The 20437-nt window shown below is 42.7% G+C and overlaps 1 protein-coding gene across 2 annotated transcripts; it reads left to right on the top strand.

Moving 5' to 3' along the window:
- Window positions 1-542: 542 nt before the first annotated feature.
- LOC114887772 (glycine N-acyltransferase-like) lies at window positions 543-12102 on the top strand. Of its 2 annotated transcripts, XM_029209623.1 has the most exons (6): window positions 543-1143; window positions 3051-3170; window positions 6445-6552; window positions 8013-8139; window positions 10422-10593; window positions 11016-12102. In XM_029209623.1, exons 2-6 carry the CDS (start codon window positions 3093-3095, stop codon window positions 11416-11418), a joined length of 888 nt encoding a protein of 295 aa, XP_029065456.1. In that variant the 5' UTR covers window positions 543-1143; window positions 3051-3092; the 3' UTR covers window positions 11419-12102. The 2 variants fall into 2 exon arrangements, with proteins under 2 accessions (XP_029065456.1, XP_029065457.1); XM_029209624.1 differs by having other exon boundaries at window positions 543-3170.
- Window positions 12103-20437: the final 8335 nt, after the last annotated feature.

The raw sequence follows: 20437 nt of genomic DNA, 5'->3' as shown, positions 1-20437 counted from the left end.
TATATATATACGTATATATGTATATATATCTATATGTCACATCTTCTTTATCCATTCATCTGTCGATGGACATTTAGGTTGTTTCCATATTTTGGTTATTTTAAATAGTGCTGCTATGAACATAGGGGTGCATGTATCTTTTCAAATTACAATTTTGTCTGGGTATGTGCCCAGGAGTGGGATTCCTGGAACATATGGCAACTCTATTTTTAGTTTTTTGGGGAACCTCCATACTGTTTTCCATAGTGGCTGCACCAGTTTACCAACAGTGTAGGATGGTTCCCTTTTCTCCACACCCTCTCCAACATTTATTATTTGTAGACGTTTTAACGATGGCTGTTCTGACTTCACCCCACAGATTTTTTTTTTTTTTGTGGTACGTGGTCCTCTCACTGCTGTGGCCTCTTCCGTTGCAGAGCACAGGCTCCGGACGTGCAGGCTCAGCGGCCATGGCTCACGGGCCCAGCTGCTCCGCAGCATGTGGGATCTTCCCAGACTGGGGCACGAACCCGTGTCCCCTGCATCGGCAGGGGGACTCTCAACCACTGGGCCACCAGGGAAGTCCCACCCCACAGATTTGACATTCATCTTTATGTTGCATCTTATACTCCTTTTGAGTTGCCTCTAGATAAAAGATAAGATTGGCCTTCAGGAATGCTATACTTTTTACAGTCTTAAGATCCTCTGGATTCAATTCTATCTACTCTCTTGAATAAACAATCCAGTGATGTCTGGGTAGTAGCTCTTTTTTTTCTTATCATAGTTGACACGGTAGCACTGGATTGCATTCTGAACGGCTGCTGCAACTTTCGTGTACCGTTCTACGTTCAGGACCTGTGCCTCAAAAACTAACAGTGCCCCCTCAAATAAAGAAAATCTCCTTGCCGTTTCCTACGTCGTGAATCTCTTCAGGTCTCCAGTTACTTCTTCTTCCTCTTGTGTTTCTTTGTCCTTTCTCTGGGCCTCCAGTTCCGTCAGGTCTTCATCAGTAAGCTCCTTATGTGGCACAGCACGGAGTTCAGTGAAGTCGTCTTATTGCAGATCTAGCTCCAACTTCTCGCTGAGGGTCACTAAGTGGCTGGAGACCTCTTTGGACTCCTCATCCACCTTCTCAAATCTACAGAAGTCGTGAGCAAACTGCAGGTAAGGGTTCTTCCCAACCCCATTCATGGTGATGGCTGTAACCTCATGACAAGCAAAGTCAATGTTTTTTATGGCCTTGCAGATGTTATCATCCTTCCAAAATTGTCGCAAGATTGTTCCTGGTTCATCACTCGCCTTTACTGCCAGGTGAAAAGTGTGAAATAAATAATATTTCTTAAAAGTCACTATAATTGAGACTTCCCAGGTGGTCCAGTGGTTAAGACCCTGCATCCTAATGCAGGGGCCCAGTTTCGATCCCTGGTCAGGGAACTGGATCCCATACGCCGCAATGAAGATCCCGCGTGCCACAACTAAGACCCGGTGCAGCCAAATAAATAAACAAATAAATATTAAAAAACAAAAGTCATCATAACTCCTTGGTCCATAGGTTGGATGAGCGACGCACGTTTGCATCTTTGAAAGTTCAAAACTTGAAATTTCGTATATAAGGGACTTATTGTATTCCACCTTGGCCAAAAACAGAAGTGCCCTTGCTATTCTAAAAGCACAAATTTACCCAGTTCTGGCCTGGAGCATGTCATCTCAGGCATGGTGGGTTTTAATACAACATCTTCTCAGAATACCTCTTCGGCGCCTTCATTAGAAAGTAACTTGGTACTCCTAAGATCACAATTCCAAATCAGAGCACTGTGACACTGCCTCTTTTCTTCCTTTTTCATGTCAGTAGGATTTTATGAGACGTTCTGAGCATCCCAATTTGATGCAGTGAGTCAAATATGTAAAAATACTATTTTTATGCTACCTAGTAATTATGCAACATGTATCACAGATCCAAGAGTAAGGCTTAGAGATGGAGTAAAACTCGAAAATAAGGTGAGGCTCAGTGATAAAGTGAGAGCCTTAAATAGGACTTGGCAATTAAACAAGGCGTTCCCTGGCATTCCAGTGCTTAGGACTCGGCGCTTTCACTGCCGGGGCCTGGGTTCAATTCCTGGTTGGGGAACTAAGATCCCGCAAGCCACATAGTGTGGCCCAAATAGATAAAGAAACAAGCAAACAATAAGATAACTTGTTTATATTTTAACGCATGTCACAAAGCCCTATATTAAAAAGGTGGCATCAAAATATCATGCAGTGGGCTTCCCTGGTGGCGCAGTGGTTGAGAGTCCACCTGCCGATGCAGGGGACGCGGGTTCGTGCCCCGGTCCGGGAAGATCCCACATGGCGCGGCGCGGCTGGGCCCGTGAGCCGTGGCCGCTGAGCCTGCGCGTCCGGAGCCTGTGCTCTGCAACGGGAGAGGCCACAGCAGTGAGAGGCCCGCATACTGCAAAAAAAAAAAAAAAAAAAAAAATTCATGCAGTATACAGCACTTTAACTCAAGTGGGGAGAAGGAAGAGGGGGGAGAAGAGGAGGGGAAAGAAAAGACAGTAAGGAAGAGGAGTGGTAGTAGTAATAAAATAACATATGTTCAGTGTTTACTATGTGACAGATACTCTTTAAGCACTTATTTACTCTTTTAACGTATTAGCTCATTTAATCCTCACAACCATTCTATGAGTCAGGTAATACTATTATCCCATCTACTTTGAAGAAACCAAGGTACAGAGAAGCTAAGTAACTTTCCAGAGTTGCACAGCTTATTACTGGTAGAGTCAGAAAAATCACTGATAGTAACTAAATTTCAAAAACAATGTTATATATACTTTAGAATGTGCTTGTTAATGTAAAGTGAAGTTAATGACTAGAATTCATCAAAGTTTTAAGAAGGTGAGCTGAAAAATTCAGAAGGCAGGCTCTGCACTTTCCACCAGTCTCATCCTCCCTTGGAATGGCTGACGACTTTAGTGAAGAGGACGCCAATATAGAGAGACGGAAGAGGGCTCCGGCAATTAGCAGAGTACTTGCTGCTTTTGTTTCTGAATCTCCTCCTGCTCTTCTCATTCCAGGCTGTTTCCTGGTTGTCTCTCCAGAACAGGCTGTCTTGCACGATGTTCCCACTGCAAGGTGCCCAGGTTCTGCAGATGCTGGAGAAATCCTTGAGGAAGAGCCTTCCTACATCCTTAAAGGTGACAATGGAAAATTCTGAGGGGAGTAGGAATAGAAAGTTCCTGTGATGAAGGGAAAGAGAGACTAATATTTATTTATTTATTTATTTATTGCGGTATGCGGGCCTCTCACTGCTGTGGCCTCTCCCGTTGCGGAGCACAGGCTCCGGACGCGCAGGCTCAGCGGCCACGGCTCACGGGCCCAGCCGCTCCGCGGCATGTGGGATCTTCCCGGACCGGGGCACGAACCCGCGTCCCCTGCATCGGCAGGCAGACTCTCAACCACTGCGCCACCAGGGAAGCCCAAGAGACTAATCTTTATTGAGCACCTATTTTGTGCCAGGCACTGGTGCATATTTTCTCTCATTTAATTTGCATAACCTCTCTACAAGACATTTGCTGTTATGCCCATGTCACTGATGTGAAGATGGAGGCTCAGTGAAGTGCTTTGCCCAGGACCCCACAAATAGTGAGCTGCAGTGCTATGGTATAGACGAAGGAATGCCTGAGACCTAGCATTGCTTTTTGCTCCAAGCTGATTCAAAAAGTATTCCCTTGCTCCTTTCCAAGAAACGTTCCATAATAGCACTGGAAACTTGCCCAGAGTTCTCCTATAAAGTTAGCTGAGACTACATGTTAATTTTTAAATTTGTTCTCCTTAAAAGAACACTTGCCAGGTGAGAAGTTAACCGTCATGAGCCTTCTTTAAAATTAATGATAAGACAATTTCTATTTCACTTAGATTTTCCAATTGCTCCGAACTTATGGCATATCAAGCTATTTTGTGCCTGACTCTGAGGACCTCTGTTAACCAAGTACAATTGATCAGAAATCTCAGGATTAAATAGAACATATACACAGATGCCCACATACAGAACTGTTTGAGAGCAACTCTAACGGTGGTCTGGGGTCCTCACCTGTGTTTTTCTTTAGCAACCAAAGGGATGGGGTCCATTCCAGTGGAATTTAAGTACAACCGTGTGTGTGTGAATGTGTGTGTGTGTGTGTGTGTGTGTGTGTATTTGGAGAACAAATTGTTTCCCTGAAAGTTTCTTGTAGAAAGAGAACTAGATTTCTACTGTTTTATAAGACACTCCTAGTAGATGCATACATTTTAGATAAGATAAATGCATTCACCTGCCTCACTCCCTAATAGATATGTTACTCCATCTTTCTGTATAAAGGAGAAAAATGTTAGCATTATTTTATTTGTAGATCATATGGCTTCATTTTCATTTATTAGAAATAGACTGATGAAACAACTCGCCCTGTTCTTTAATTACTGCCAAAAATGCCTTCAAATCAACTAATTTAATACTAAAATGTCACCCACTTTGGTGGATCTCACTAATATTAATCTGTTACCTAATATTTAACTACTTTCACTTGATAATCCTTAAGATCCAGGCAACCTCTTAAAGAGACAGTCAATTTTTCTTAGAGGTTACATCAGTTATACATGTTATGAATGCTTGCCTAAGATATTTTTATGGTAAGTAGCTATTTTTGAAAATTCTTCAACCTAAAAGTTTTTCTTCCATGCTCTGTAGTATAGAATTTTGTGATTTAAATTTCTCTTTGCTCCTTGGGTTAAGTGGACCCCAAACATCTTGAGGAAACTCTTGGTGGTTTCTAAGTGTCCTTACTTGGAGCATCTCTGTGGTAAGATAAGGCGGCCCTCTTGGTTCCACAACTTTCATGAAGAAACAGCATTGGTTGTATGTGAAAGATATACATTTTTACCCTAGTTGAAATCTAGAATAGCTGTTTGCCAGGTACCTTTAATGGAGGTATAACCTAGAACTCAATACTTGCTTGAGTCTCGTTGACAAAACGTCCATCTGTTCTTCTAAGTGTTGGATATTAAGTACATTTTATTGCATGTGTCAACTCCAGCTGAGTCCATGTAGAGTAGCTGCCTGGCTCACTACGTTCTGAGTTCAGCAGAAAAAAAAAAAAAAAGAGGTTTAATTAACTCAGCCCGGGGAATAAGAAAGAGGAAGAGCTACACATATTTTCAGATCCTGTAATGGATAATGTATTAATCTAAAGCAATTTTACACACCCTCAAATGCAAAGGCATAAAAAGAAACATCTATATTTTGCCAAACTATACGGAATTTCTATATCAAGCCTCCATTCATGGCTGAAAACAATGATTTCAGATAAGCTCAGGCAACTTAGATTTTTTTCCCCTTCTCTTTCTCCATAGTGTAACATCAATAGTTCACGTCGGGTGGAGGGTGGTAGGAGGGAAGGATGTTGGTACAGTCTTTGGTCATCATCTATCCATGGTAGAAACCATTAAACTGCATACATTTTCTTTTGACCTTTGGTCATTGGCACGTTTCCATGCTGGTATCTGCAGAGGCTTCATGTTCACAATAGTCATGTGGCCCATGGTGTTATCCACCGCTGCATTCTCCCACCCCCAAACCACCAGGACACTTAATGTCCACAGGCTATCTCATTCATTCTCTCCCTGCTTTCCCCTCTCTCTCAACAAACTATGCAAAAAGGCAGGGTTGGGGACTCAAGACTGGACTGAGACTGTGGGCTTCCACAGCCCATTCTCTTGAGCATTTTGCTTTAGCCTTTGCTTATTGTGGGAGGAAATTACCTTTCCAGAGGGTACTGTGGACATACATGTTAAAGAGTTTTAAACATGTCCATATCCTTTGAACCAGCAGTTACCTGATGGATAATCTAAGAAAATATCAGGGGCCCATGCAAAGATTTCTGTGCAAGCGTGCTCTGCAAAGAATTAGTTGTTAAAATGAAAATTTGGAAACAGCTGAAATGACCCTCAGTAGACAAATGCACAAATGAACCATGATACAACCATATAATGGAATCCTATCATTAGAACATAATTGAAAAATTTTGTATTTATGAACATAGAGATACACCCACAATTTATTCAGTGGTGAAAAATATCATGTATCAGATCATTTTACATTTGTAAAATTGTGTATCTCTATGAGAAGAAAGTCTGGGAAAAGATAATATTAAATCCTACAAAAAAAAGCATGGTGTTCTTATGATCATTAACTTTATTTGTCCCAATATTTTACCATATACATGTTTGATTTATATTAGATGGGAAGAAAAAGCTCTCATCTGAGGTTAAAAAAAAAATGTAGCATGTGGAGATTTTAGACACAGATGCCCTATTTGTCCCTTTACCGCTGTAAAATTTCACAATTTCATAGACATTAACCTGTCCTGGTCAAACAAGGCATTTTGCCATTCCTTCCTAATAAGCTGACCCTCTCACTTTGTCCGAATACTGCAGGTTTATGGGACCGTCTTCCACATGAATCAGGGAAACCCATTCAAGCTAAAGGCCCTGGTGGACAGGTGGCCTGATTTTAATACAGTGGTTATCCGCCCTCAGGAGCAGGTAAGGTGCCAGATGTGGAATGAATTTGCATCTATGTTTGTATTGGCTATGTGCCTACCGTGTGCCCGGCAATGTGGTAGACCCTGGGGCTACAGAAATGAATCGCAGTGATAGTGAACAAGTCCTTGCCTTTAAGAACCCCACAGCCTGGAGGAAAATACAGGTAAGTAAATGAATTACAACTTAGTGTAAAATGTTCAAAAACAGAAAATGTACAATATACGGAGATAGCACAGGCAAAGCTGATTAAACTATGGAGTTTGGAGATGGAGGTTACAGGATCAGATTAGATACACTTCTTAGTGGATGTTTCATCTGAACTGGGTTTTGTAGATAACTATATCTTTGTTAGGCTGACAAAGAAAGGAGGACATTCTAACCAGAGAAAGTGACAAGGACAAAGATAGGAAGGTATGAAACAGGACAGTTCGTTGGCTGATTATAAAAAAAATTTTTATAATATTAGAATTTCCATATGCATTTTGGGGAAACATTTAAAAATTAGTGAAACTAAACAGTTAATACATTTCAAAGACAAAAAACCCTAAGTTTATTTTAAAACATCCAGTAAAATTATAACTTTATAAAAATACAAATATATCTTTCCTACAAATAATAAGTTATTTAAAATCCATGGAATTAAACAGTATATAAAATGAAGAAATTTATATTAATAATAAAAACTGAACTGCAATAAAATTATTTGACCTTTTATCTTAAATGGGATCTTAAGAAACAAAATGTGTTAGTGGTATCATTGCTGACTTGTGAGTGTATTTTTGTGCAACAATTCCAACTATTTTTGAAAAGGTTTCTAATTCTGCACTGAAGATAATATTTTCCTGTGCCTTCTTCCAAATAATCACATCTCTTATTTAATAATTTGAGGGGATCTTTCTAAATAAGTGGTTTCTTTGTTTTTCTGTAATTACAATTTGTTCAACTCTTGTATTATTTTATGAAAGCATTTCTAATTGGTTTTCATCTTCTTTGTCTTAATTTAGTATAGATGGAAATTTCAATCCAGAAATGTCAATAACCAAATTTAATACTGTCATCTTCATAGTTTGTGTATTCTGCAAGTGTTTGAAATATAGAAAAATTTATTCTTGCAACAGAAGCTTTTCCTTGTCTATTGCTTTTCTCTTCTTCCTGTTGAGGAAGATGAAAATATAGAAGAATCCTTTCTAAATAGTTGTGTCTTTGCTTGAGTTGAAATTTTAACACAATATATGGGTAGAGAATAGTATTGCTCTGCAGTTTTTCATCATAATTTGAACACCTGAATCTCCCATCTTGATCTCATGATTTAAATGATTCAGAAAAATTTCTAATGCACCAATACAAACACCAATATTTTAGTACTTAAAAATACCACAGTATAGTAGAATTTAGAAAAAAGTATTACAATCATGAAAAATAAGACTTTTGTTTTGCCCCCCTTTTCTCAATGATAACAGGACATGATAGATGACCTTGATCACTACACCAATACTTACCATATCTACTCCAAAGACCTCAAAAACTGTCAGGAATTCCTCAGCTTACCAGAAGTCATCAATTGGAAACAGCATTTGCAGATCCAAAGTAAGTATAAAAGGAATGGAATCTGTGCTGAATCACACCTCCATCCTGAACAATTTATCTTATGACATGTATCTCCTTTCTCCAAGCCCCAGACCCTCAGCTTGCTGTCAGTTTTTTTACTCAGCTGCAACTATACCTGTAAAGGGGGAGAAAACACCCTCAAAGCTTATACCTAATGGGCTTCATATGGAGGACTGTAATGTAATCCCCTGAGAGCTAAGGGTTTGTGGCATATTTTGTGGACGTATCCAGGATGCCTTAGGGTGGTTGGGTATCAGAGCAGAGCTTTCCCCAGGGCCTTTCATTCCTAGAATTGGAATGACAACTTGTGCCACAGAACACCTCCGAGGTCATAAAGAGCAACTTATATGGTTATGAGTGTGGTCTCCAGAGTCAGACTACCTAGGATGGCATTTGCCTTTACTTTGCCATGTGATCCTAGCCAGGAACTTGTCCTATCTGAGATCCTGACTTTCATATATAAAAACGAGGGTAATAATTGTACCTAGGACTTCCCGGGTGGTGCAGTGGTGAAGCATCCGCCTGCTGATGCAGGGGACACGGGTTTAAGCCCTGGTCCAGGAAGATCCCACATGCCGCGGAGCAACTAAGCCCGTGAGCCACAACTACTGAGCCCGCATGCCACAACTACTGAGCCTGTGGGCCACAACTACCGAAGCCCGCGTGCTCTAAGGCCCGTACTCCGCAACAAAGAGTAGCCCTCACACGCCACAACTAGAGAAAGCCCGTGCGCAGCAATGAAGACCCAACGCAGCCAAAAATAAATAAATAAATGAATGAATTTACTTAAAAAATAAATAATGGTACCTAAAACACAGCAGTGTTGAAAAGATTAAATGAAATCTTAGCTAGGAATTGCTTAGTGCAATACCTGAATGTTTCAGTTAACTTTCACTGCATAGCAAACCTCATAATTCTGTGAATCAACAATTGGACTGGGCTTTGCAAAGCAGTTGTTCTGCTGGTCTCCTCTGGGTGTAGCTATGCATCTACAATCAGTTGATGGGTGACTGTGTGCTGGTTGCTCTAAGATGGCCTAACTTACAAGTCTGAATGATGGTCTGTCAGTGCTGGCTAGGCCCTGGTGACATCGTGATAAGAGCACATGTCTTCAGCAGGCTAGCCGAGGCCTTTTCATGTGGTGTTGGCCTCAAGTTAACCAGAAGCACAAAGACATGGTAAGCCCCAATGTGCAAGCATTTTTAAGCCTCTCTCTGCATCAAATTTACTCTTTCCCATTGGTAACACAAGTCATATGGCCAAGGTCAGATGCAGTGCAGGAGGGGACTATTCCAGGGAATGGGTACAAGGAGATGTGGGCAAACTGTGGGCCATTACTGCAACAATCTACCGCATTGGGAACATAGTAAGTACTCCAGAGATGTTGGCAACTATAATTATTATTATTTTTAAAAATTTTATTTATTTTTGGCTGCGTTGGGTCTTCGTCGCTGTGCGTGGGCTTTCTCCTGTTGCGGTGAGTGGGGGCCACCCTTCGCTGCAGTGCGCAGGTCCGCCATTGCGGTGGCCTCTCCCATTGCAGAGCAGGGGCCCCAGGTGCGCAGGCCCCAGTAGTTGCAGCTCGTGGGCTCAGCAGTTGTGGCGCACGGGCCTAGTTGCTCCACAGCATGTGGGATCTTCCCAGACCAAGGATCGAACCCGTGTCCCCTGCACTGGCAGGCGGATTCTTAACCACTGCTCCCCCAGGGAAGTCCCGGCAGCTATAATTATTATAACTCACCTTCTTTGATCATCAAAACTGCATGATTGGGCTTCCCTGGTGGCGCAGTGGTTGAGAGTCCGCCTGCCGATGCAGGGGACACGGGTTCGTGCTCCGGTCCGGGAAGATCCCACATGCTGCGGAGCGGCTGGGCCCGTGAGCCATGGCCGCTGAGCCTGCGCGTCCGGAGCCTGTGCTCCGCAACGGGAGAGGCCACAACAGTGAGAGGCCCGTGTACCACAAAAAACAAACAAACAAAAAAAACTGCATGATTATGTAGCCCAGAAATCTTAGCTCCAGTCCTGGTATTGCCTCTAATGGCATGACCATGGCTGAATGAATTTCTAGGTATGCTTTTGCTTTTCCAAAACAAGGAAAATTGCACAAGTCCTGATTACATGAGCCCAGTCATACAGTAGCAGCACCGAGCCCATCACCAAAGTTCTCTGACTAGAAATCCTCAGGCACTTCCTACTCCACTGGAGAGCTTCTCCCTAGAATGGACATAAATCATTGCATTTCTCCTTATAATCCCATCCAGGTTCACAGTCCAGCCTGAATGAAGTAATACAAAGTCTTGCAGCCACTAAATCCTTCAAAGTCAAGCAATCACAAAACATTCTCTATATGGCGATTGAGGCAATAAGGGAACTGGCTCCTTCCCTGCTGGATGTAAAGAACTTATCACTTAGCCATGGCAAACCCAAGGCCATGTGAGTTTGATAAAAGCTACCCTACGCTACTTACGCCTCTCGCTACCAGAGCAGCCTCCCAACTTCTCTTTCTGCTTTTACTCTGTCTGCCCACAATCGATCTTCTTCAAAGCAGCCAGAAGAATCTTTTTTAAAAACGTATTCAAACCGTGTTTCTCCCCTGCTTAAAATACCCCACCATTTCTCTTCTCACCTGGAGTATATCAGGCCTATGTCAACTTCTTTGACCTGTCTTGTCCTTCTAGCTCACTCCGTCCAACATCAGCCTTCTTTCTGTCCCTCTGTCATTACAAGCTCACTTATACTCCAGACTTTGCGTTTGCTATTTCCTCTGCCTACTCTGTCTCTCAAGATACTAGAGGTAAGAACAAATATAAACCTCTAAACTCATGGACTTTGCTTTTCTCTTGGAACATCCATAGTGACCAAGAGATGTTTAAACTCTCATCGTTGGATCCTACCCACGCTGCCGTGGTGAATAAATTCTGGCATTTCGGTGGCAATGAGTGGAGCAAGAGATTCATCGAGCGCTGTATCCGGACCTTCCCCACCTTCTGCCTGCTGGGGCCCGAGGGGACACCTGTGTCCTGGTCCCTGATGGACCAGACAGGAGAGATGCGGATGGGGGGCACCCTACCTGAGTACCGGGCCCAGGGTCTCGTCACCTACGTCATCTATTACCAGACCCAGGCTCTGATCACACGTGGCTTCCCCGTGTATTCGCACGTAAACAAGAATAACAAAATGATGCAAAAAATGAGTCACAGTCTGAATCATATCCCTGTGCCCTGTGACTGGAACCAGTGGAACTGTGTGCCTCTGTGAAGCAGCCCTGAACCCGAGACAGTACGGGATGGGCCTGAGGGTGCAGCTGGAGGAGCCGACGGGTGGGTGGAGGGAAAGAACCAATTGTAACGGTAATCGTAGGTAAAGGAGTGGACATCGTGTGGGTCCCGGGGCAGCAGTGTGAATGGTCGACAGGACCACCACCGTCGATGGGCTTGCCTTAACTGCCTCAGCATAAGCAGCATCCGGTCCTCCTGCAGTGGTTTCATACTTCTGGTCCCCATGCTTCCAGTATCTCCGCCATGCTTCTTCACCCGCTACATGTTGCCCCAAATGGCTTCCCCTGGGACTCTTAGGGCATGGGTTGGTAGACCCTTGCCAGTTTTTCCAGGGAGGGCTAACACTTCCTGGGCATTACGACTTATTCCTCTCTTTCTATGGCTTTTCCCTTAGTGAGGAGCAAGTGGACTCTACTCTTTAGGTCTGTAGACATTATCCTCTCCTCTGATTGCTGCTTTATAGGTATATTAAATATGTTATATACAAATATATATGGTATATTATGTTAAATATGACATGTATGATATAGCAGGGAGAGTTATTAAGAAAAAGACTAACTTATGTTAGCCTGTCCCCCCTAACCCTTCCACTCTGGGGGAAATGATTCAATATTGTTCCTAAAAGCTGAGCCTCCTAAAGTCACCTGAAACCCTCAAATAATAAAGAGATTTTGTGTTTGATTGTATAAGCTGAAGCTAAGTGGTTCGTGATGGGGAAACGTGGCGTGAGTTAACGGGGAGAGGAAAGTGGGAACACCCAGCCCTAGGAAGGTGGGGATTTATTGAGAAGAGATGGAAGTTGAGGGGGTGGGGGGTATAGCATGGATGCCTACTGTTCCGCTTGACCTTGGCATATTACTTCAAGATGCCAGAATTCTGTGAGGTTCAGACCACTGTCTCGTGGGAGAATCTGGTTGCTGGAAAGATATTCTTCCTGGTTGGGACAGGTTAGGTGGGAGAGTTTCCTGCCCCAGCCCTTCGAGAGACAGCACTAAACACCAGTACCGGGCAGCAAACCGAGCCCCTGAATGAAGGTGATCACCTGGATTAAGAACTCGTTCCCCTCTGGTCCACCTAAGCCTGAAATTAAGCTGTGGAATTGGGGATGAAGACCCCCACAAAGATACATGAGCGTGCGTGCACACACACACACATACAACTGAGGTTTAATTTCTTCGCCAGCTGAGAGAGTGAAGACTCAGTTTAGAGCAGGTTTCTCGACTTTGGCGCAACGGACATTTTAGACTGGACAATTCTTTGCTGTAGGTCTGTCCTGTGCATTTGTAGAATGTTTAGCAGAATCCCCGGCCTCTACCCACTAGATGTCATTAGCACCCTCCATCCCAATTATGACAACTAAAAATGCCTCCAGATATTAGTAAATGTCCCCTGGAGGCAAAGTCACCTTTGGTTGACATTTAGTTTAGTGGTTCTCAAAGTTGAGCCTGCATCAGAATCACTTAGCAGGCTTGTTCAAACAGGTTGCAGGGCCTCACCCCTAGATTTTCTGATTCAGTAGATCTTGGGGAGAGTTCCAGAATTTACATGTCTAGCAAGTTTCCAGGTGATGTTGATGCTGCTGGCCCAGGGACCATGCTTTGAGAACCACTGGTTTAGTGAAATAATAGAATATATCTTATTCCCTAGACTATAGATGAAAATTCTGATGCCATACTACTTTCATTTCTGTATGAGTACAAGTTGATGCTCCCCTCCAAGAATTCCCTGTAGCCGTCAGGAAGAGAGAGGCTTTGTGGTTCTGAAACAGGGAGAAGGAATTCAGGCTTTGGTAAAGGAAAACACACTGGTGGCAGCGTGTAGCGGGACACTGTTGATAGCTAACATCTTGGCTCATTAGCTCCAAGACCTGGCCCCCCAACAGCCTGTAGGCTCCAGTGCTGGAACACCTCAGGCCAAACAACTAACTAGGCAAGGAACACATCCACCCCCATTTGCAGACAGGCTGCCTAAAGACTAAAGAGCCCACAGCCACCTCTGGGCTTACCTCTAGACACGGCCTAGCCCAGCAGAGGGCCAAGACCCAGCTCTGCCCACCAGTGGACCGGCCCCTCCCACCGGGAAGCCAGACCATGCCTCTAGACCAGCCTCGCCCACCAGAGGGCAGACACAAGAAGCTAAAAAACTACAATCCCACACTGCAGGCCAGATCCCACACTGGCACTGGCTGGGCCCTGGCCCAGCCCAGCCCACTAGCTGGCCAACGCAACCTTTAGGACACCCTGGACCCCATACCCAACTGAGTCAAGAACCACCCCCCACCAATAATATTAAATGAGCTCTGGGATTCCAGAGCCAGACTCTAGGAACCAGCTATGCCTACCAGTAGTCTGGCACTAACCCCAAGATCTGACTTAACCAGCCAGTGGGTGGGCAACAGTCCCAGAGTCTTTGGGACCCTGACTCCGCCCACCAGTGAGCCAGCACTAGCTCCAGGGACCCCCTAGGATTCGGCAACTAGCCACCTCAGGACCAGGCCCCACTAAGTAGCAGCCAGCTACATCCACACAAGGCAGGGCCTGGCAAGCGACCAGATAGGGGCCTACCTGACTGCCCACACACTTAGCCCGCCCCAACAGAAAAACCCATGTAGCGTTCTTAGGGGGAACGCCTAGAGCACGTAGCTTGGGTGTCGAGAGGGGAGTGCACTGCTGGGACATATAGGATGCCTCCTACACAGGGCCACATCTCCAAGGCCAAGAAATGTAACTAACCTACCACATACATAAAAATACAAATAGTAACTTAGAGAAAATGAGGCCGCAGAGGACTATGTTTCAGGTGAAGGAACAAGATAAAACCCCAGAAGAACTAAGTGAAGTGGAGATAGGCAACCTTCCTGAGAAAGAGTTCGGAGTAGTGATCACAAAGATGATCAGGGAACTTGGGAGGACAGTGGATACACAGAGCAAGATGTTATAGTAAGTCCCCTACATAGGAACGAGTTCCATTCCAAGAGTGTGTTTGTAAGTCCAATTTGTTCATAAGTCCAACAAAGTTAGCCCAGGCACCCAAATAACACAGTCAGCTATATAGTCCTGTACTGTAATAGGTTTATAATACTTTTCACACAAATAATACATAAAAAACAAACAGACACAAAAATAAAGAAAACATTTTAAATCTTACAGCAGAGTACCTTGAAAAGTTCAATAGTACAGCCCAACAGCTGGCATCCAGGGGCTGGCATTGAGGGAACAGGCAAGAAGAGTTACTGACTGGAGGAGGGAGAGGAGGGAGGAGATGGTAGAGCTGAAGGATCATCAGAAGTAGGAGACGAAGGGCAAGGTACCTTTTCTCCTCACTCCAGTCTCTCAATTATTTTCACTTTTGTTTCCATTGTTATCGCTTGGCACTTCTTAGCAGTACCGGCTACCTCACCGCTGCTTTTACACTTGCTTCCAGACAGCCTGGGCTTGAGAAAAGATAGCGCACTGCTGTACTCTATACAGTAAAGTACACAAAAGCCACTTGTAGAGGATGTACACACGTGACAATGTACGCCAGACATGTGACCTAACTTACGTGATTAGACATGCGACCATACGTTTGCATCTTTGAAAGTTCGAAACTTGAAAGTTCATACGTAGGGGACTTACTGTAGAAAATTTTAACAGAGAGTTAGAAAATATAAAGAACAACCAAAGAGAGATGAAGGCTATAATAACTGAAATGAAAACTACACTGGAAGGAATCAGTAGTAGACTAAATGAGGTAGAAGAATGGATCGGTAAGCCAGAAGACAGAGTAGTGGAAATTACTGCCACTGAACAGCAAAAAGAAAAAAAAAAGAATGAAAAGGAGCAATCCAGTGTCCTTAAAGATGAAGAGAAGATATTTTATGGGAAACAAGACTTCCCAGCCTTTGGTGGGTTTATTTGGATATCCTTTTAACGTGTTGATCGCCTTATTGTTTGAGGTAGGTGGCAAAGAAATATCTGGGATACCCCAAGGTTTATGCCCGTGCCTGTCTAGAGACTTGAAGTCTCCAGACCCTGAGGGTCATTGCTCTATTGTCTCGGTAACTTTATTTGTTTTAATTGCAGGATTTCCTGTCTAGGATAAATAATAATGCTATATCAAGGGCTTTCTTGAGGAAAAGATAACACAATGCATGTGAAAGTGCTTTACAACTGCTACATGTTGTATAGTTACAGAATATTGCTTTAATGTGCCTAAATCTAGTCCCCTGGGTAATGAGGTAAAAACATGGGATTGGGGTCAGGAATGTATCTGAATTACGAGTATGGCTCAGCCACTCAGTGTATGATACTGGGCAAATCCCATCAACACTGTAGATTTTGTTTTCCCATTTTTTTAAATGCAGATAAAAATACATGCACTTGTAAAAATAGATATGAAAAGGATTGCATAAATGCAAGTTAGAGAATTGGCTCAAGATTGCAGATGGAGCCCAGTTATCATTTGCTGAATTCTCATCAAGTGATTGAATTAACATCAATAAGAGTCAGGGAAGAGAAAAAAGAATTTATTGATGCTCCAGATGTGTTGGGTAATTTCTATAAGCTGGAGAATGAAAAGGAGTAAGACTATGGTGAAATAAAAGTGTAAGGAACTGCCACCTATGATACACGTGTGAGATGTCAACTAGAAGACCATGCAAGGCAGAATCGGCCCAGAGTCAACAGAAAAACAAACCAGGATAAACCTAACTCAGGCCTGTTATTGGTCTGAGCTAGATTATGCAAGCGTGGCTGGTTGGCCTTTGATTCCATCCTGATTTTTGCTAAGCATTTTGCAAATGTGAGTGTTACCAGAGGAGAAGGCAGTGGGGGGTAGGGGAGGGGCTTTGGGGACTGGAAGCTACAGAGAGCTCTGACCCTTGGAAGAGGGGGGGCCTCACACAAAGAGGGCAAATGACCGCCACAACTTGTAAAGTTCCAGGCCTATCCTCCAAAATACCAGGGACGTGGAACAGTAGCTCTTTTAAAATTGTGACTAGGAACTCTCAAACTCAAAGCTATAAAGAAAACCAGGAATGACCAAAGAATTGACAAGGACAGAAAGGCATCAAACTTGACCTGTGGATGAATTCACACCTGCTGAAAGAGAAGAGCAATTAGGAGACTTTAGAAAAGTATAGTTGTTGATATTTTATGTTACATTCTTAAAAAGGAATCAACTAGAGATTTCGGAAATTAAATACTGGAACTTTGAATAAAAATCTCAACGGATGGACTGAGTAGCAAAATGGACACGGTTGATAGATAATTAGAAAGCTAAGAAGTTCTGGTAGAAGGTATATCTCAGAATATCACATAGAGTGAAAATGGGATGGAAAATATGAAAGAAAATATAAGGGAACTGAACAACATTGACAAGTTTAAAGATCCATCTAAATGGCATTCCAAAAAATGAGAACAGAGCAAATGGAATGATGAAAATAATGTAAGAGGAAGAAAAAGAAGAGGTGGCAGAAGCATCAGAAGAAGCAGATTTTCCAAAAGTGAGGAATGATTTAAGATTGAAATAACTTACTGAAGACTGAGTGTGAAAAGAACTCATTAGATATATTACTGTAAAATTTCTGAGCACCAGGGCTTCCCTGGTGGCGCAGTGGTTGAGAGTCCGTCTGCCGATGCAGGGGACACGGGTTCATGCCCCGGTCCAGGAGGATCCCACATGCCGCGGAGCGGCTGGGCCCGTGAGCCATGGCCGCTGGGCCTGTGCGTCCGGAGCCCGTGCTCCGCAACGGGAGAGGCCACGACAGTGAGAGGTCCGCGTACCGCAAAAAAAAAAAAAAAAAAAAAAAAAATTCTGAGCACCAGAGATGAAGACAAGATCATACAAGGTTCCAGAGAGAGGGGATAAACTGAGGGGTTTTGATAAGAAGAATAAGAATCTTACTGACTTCAGACTTCTCATTGACAGCCCCAGGTACTTAGCAAACAGAGAAGTGATGCCATCAAATTTCTCTGGAAAGGTCTTAAACCTACAATCATAGAGACAGGCAAAATAGTATCTAATTAAAAGGACAAATTAAAGAAGTGTTTGGACATACAACAACGCAACAGGTTTAATACACAGAGAATCTCTCTCTCTCTTTGAAAATGAGAGAGAGAGTAGTTCTGTGGGGTTGAAACAAGCTTACTTACGCTCAGGAAACCTGCATTCTTTTCAAAAAATAGAGCAATTTTGTCACGTCTAAAAATTCTTTCATACCCTTTGCCAATCTACAGCCCTACCAGAGGCAAGGGCTGGTTAAGATCTCTTTAGTGATTAATTTTTCAGGTTCTTGAACTCTGTAAAATTAGCATCATATATTGAATACTCTTTTATGCCTGTATTTTCCATTCACCAAACGTCTATGAGACTTAAGCCATGTTGTGTGTGTTGGTATTTCATTCATTTTATTGCTGAGTACTATCCCATTGTGTCCCATCCTATACGGGTATGATCAGCTCATTGGCAGGCCCATGTCACAGGAAATAGCTCCGTCAATACTAAATTCCAATATTTTACAATCTGATCTAGGTAAATATTGAAAAAGACTAGTTTAGTACATTCAATGCTATCTTCAATAGGAGCAGGCTGCCTTTCCTCATCAATTACATGATCAATCCTTACATGATCTAAAAGCAGGTGATTCTGGAAAAGAAATCTGAGAAAGACCTCCTTGGAGCCTCCCTGGAAGGGACTTTGTAGGTATTCCTTTTTTTTTTTTTAACAACTTCATTGGAATATAATTGCTTTACAATGTTGTATTAGTTTCTGCTGTATAACAAAGTGAATCAGCTATACGTATACATATATCCCCATATCCCCTCCCTCTTGTGTCTCCCTCCCTCGCACCCTCCCTATCCCACCCCTCTAGGTGGTCACAAAGCACCGAGCTGATCTCCCTGTGCTACATGGCTGCTTCCCACTAGCTATCTATTTTACATTTGGTGGTGCATATATGTCAATGCTACTCTCTCACTTCGTCCCAGCCTTCCCTTCCCCCTCCCCATGTCCTCAAGTCCGTTTTCTATGTCTGCGTCTTTATTCCTGTCCTGCCTCTAGGTTTTTCAGAACCATTTTTTTTTAATTTTCAGATTCCATATATATGTGTTAGCATACGGTATTTGTTTTTCTCTTTCTGACTTACTTCACTCTGTATGACAGACTCTAGGTCCATCCACCTCACTACAAATAACTCAATTTCGTTTCTTTTTATGGCTGAGTAATATTCCATTGTATATATGTTTCCCTTCACTGCAAATAATAACTTGTTTAGGTTATAAGGACAATCCCACCCTGACTCTATAATTTACTTCTTCCAAGTTATTGCTGGTTCAGTCAACTTAAAGAATCTCTACACATGGTGGCGCCTTAAAAAAATCCACAAATAATGGATATATATTCAACTGATGCTTTTAAATGTGATTTTGAACAATGATACTCAGAGTATCATATATGTCCATTATTTGTAAATTTTTTTAAGGTGCCACCATGTGCAGAGATTCTTTAAGTTGACAACAAAAGAAAGTTTCATTAAAATAATTTCTCATCTTTAATCTCTAATGTCTTTAATCTCTACTTTTAAAATCTCTTCATTTTATTCTACATGCAGCTTACCCTGTTTGTAACGCATCCACCAGTGCAGATTACAAAAACTATATTTCAACAAGGGACATGCCGGACTTCCCTGGTGGCGCAGTGGTTAAGAATCTGCCTGCCAGTGCAGGGGACACTGGTTCGATCCCTGGTCCAGGAAGATCCCACCTGCTGCAGAGCAGCTAAGCCCGCGGGCCACAACTACTGAGCCTGCGCTCTAGAGCCCGCAAGCCACAACTATTGAGCTCACGTGCCACAACTAACGAAGCCCGCCTGCCTAGAGCCTGTGCTCCACAACAAGAGAAGCCACCGCAATGAGAAGCCCGTGCACCACAACAAAGAGTAGCCCTCGCTCGCCACAAATAGAGTAAGCCCACACGCAGCAACGAAGACCCAACGCAGCCAAAAATAAATGAATAATCTTTTTTTAATTTGTTTTATGGTGCCCACTCTATTGCATTTTTGAGTAGGTTATAAATCTTGTTAAAACCAATAAAAATATAATTTCAGAATGTTTTTAAAAAATGATATTCTGATCAACTACTAGCCTTTAGGAATATTAGTAAGATAGTATGAATAAACATTCATGGAATGTTTGCTGGAAAAATACTTTTGGAAAGTCTTGTTGATGAGAATCGACCAAACTTGATCAAGATTATAAAATACTGTCATTCAACCTAATCATTTGAATCACTCCAACCCTCAATCAGACTAGCCCTTTATCAATGTTCAGAGGCACGTCCTTTGCTGCAATACTACAAATTAAGTTCCAAACACTCAGACGTTTGAAACCTTGAGTTGTTCCTAATGAAATGATAAAAGGTTAAAATTTCTTAGACATAAAAAAAAAGTGAGGATTGTGCTAAACTGTATTACATTAATTTTATCAATGGTGATACACTTTTTGGACAATACTATGACAAGAAAATTCCTTGTGCTCTAAAGACAGACATACAAATATTCCTGAGAATCAGGAACTGTTCTTCATGATATAACCCAGATATGGAACACCTACAGAAATAATAAATGTAACCACACCTTATGAGAGGCTCCTGGCTTCTTGTCCTATGAGGGAATCAGGTTCTTCTCTGCTAAGCCAGGACTGTGGGAATCTTAGTTAAGACCATTCCAGTGTATTTCCTCCCCGACTCCCCCAGTGTACTATGGGTCCTTTCAAAGAGTCTGGAACTGTCAAGTACACCTGGAGTTATACCTGTTAGCTGATGGGACACCTCTTGCTGCAAGTGGTCATCTGTGACTGTCCTTCATAATGACTATCATGATAAAGACACACTTCAATCTATGCAGCCATCTCAAACTAGTTGACATTCTTTAGCCCAGAGTTAAGGATAATGGAACAGTCTTGAGTTTTCTTTGGCTGACTGGTAAGAATCTGTGCCATTGCAAACACAGTGGATTAACAC

This window comes from Monodon monoceros, unplaced genomic scaffold (genome assembly GCF_005190385.1).
Source record: "Monodon monoceros isolate NGI ecotype Baffin Bay Population unplaced genomic scaffold, NGI_Narwhal_1 Super_Scaffold_7, whole genome shotgun sequence".
NCBI classification, from domain to species: domain Eukaryota; kingdom Metazoa; phylum Chordata; class Mammalia; order Artiodactyla; family Monodontidae; genus Monodon; species Monodon monoceros.
Note: the sequence above shows the minus strand (reverse complement) of the source record. Positions and strands in the feature narration are given on the sequence as shown.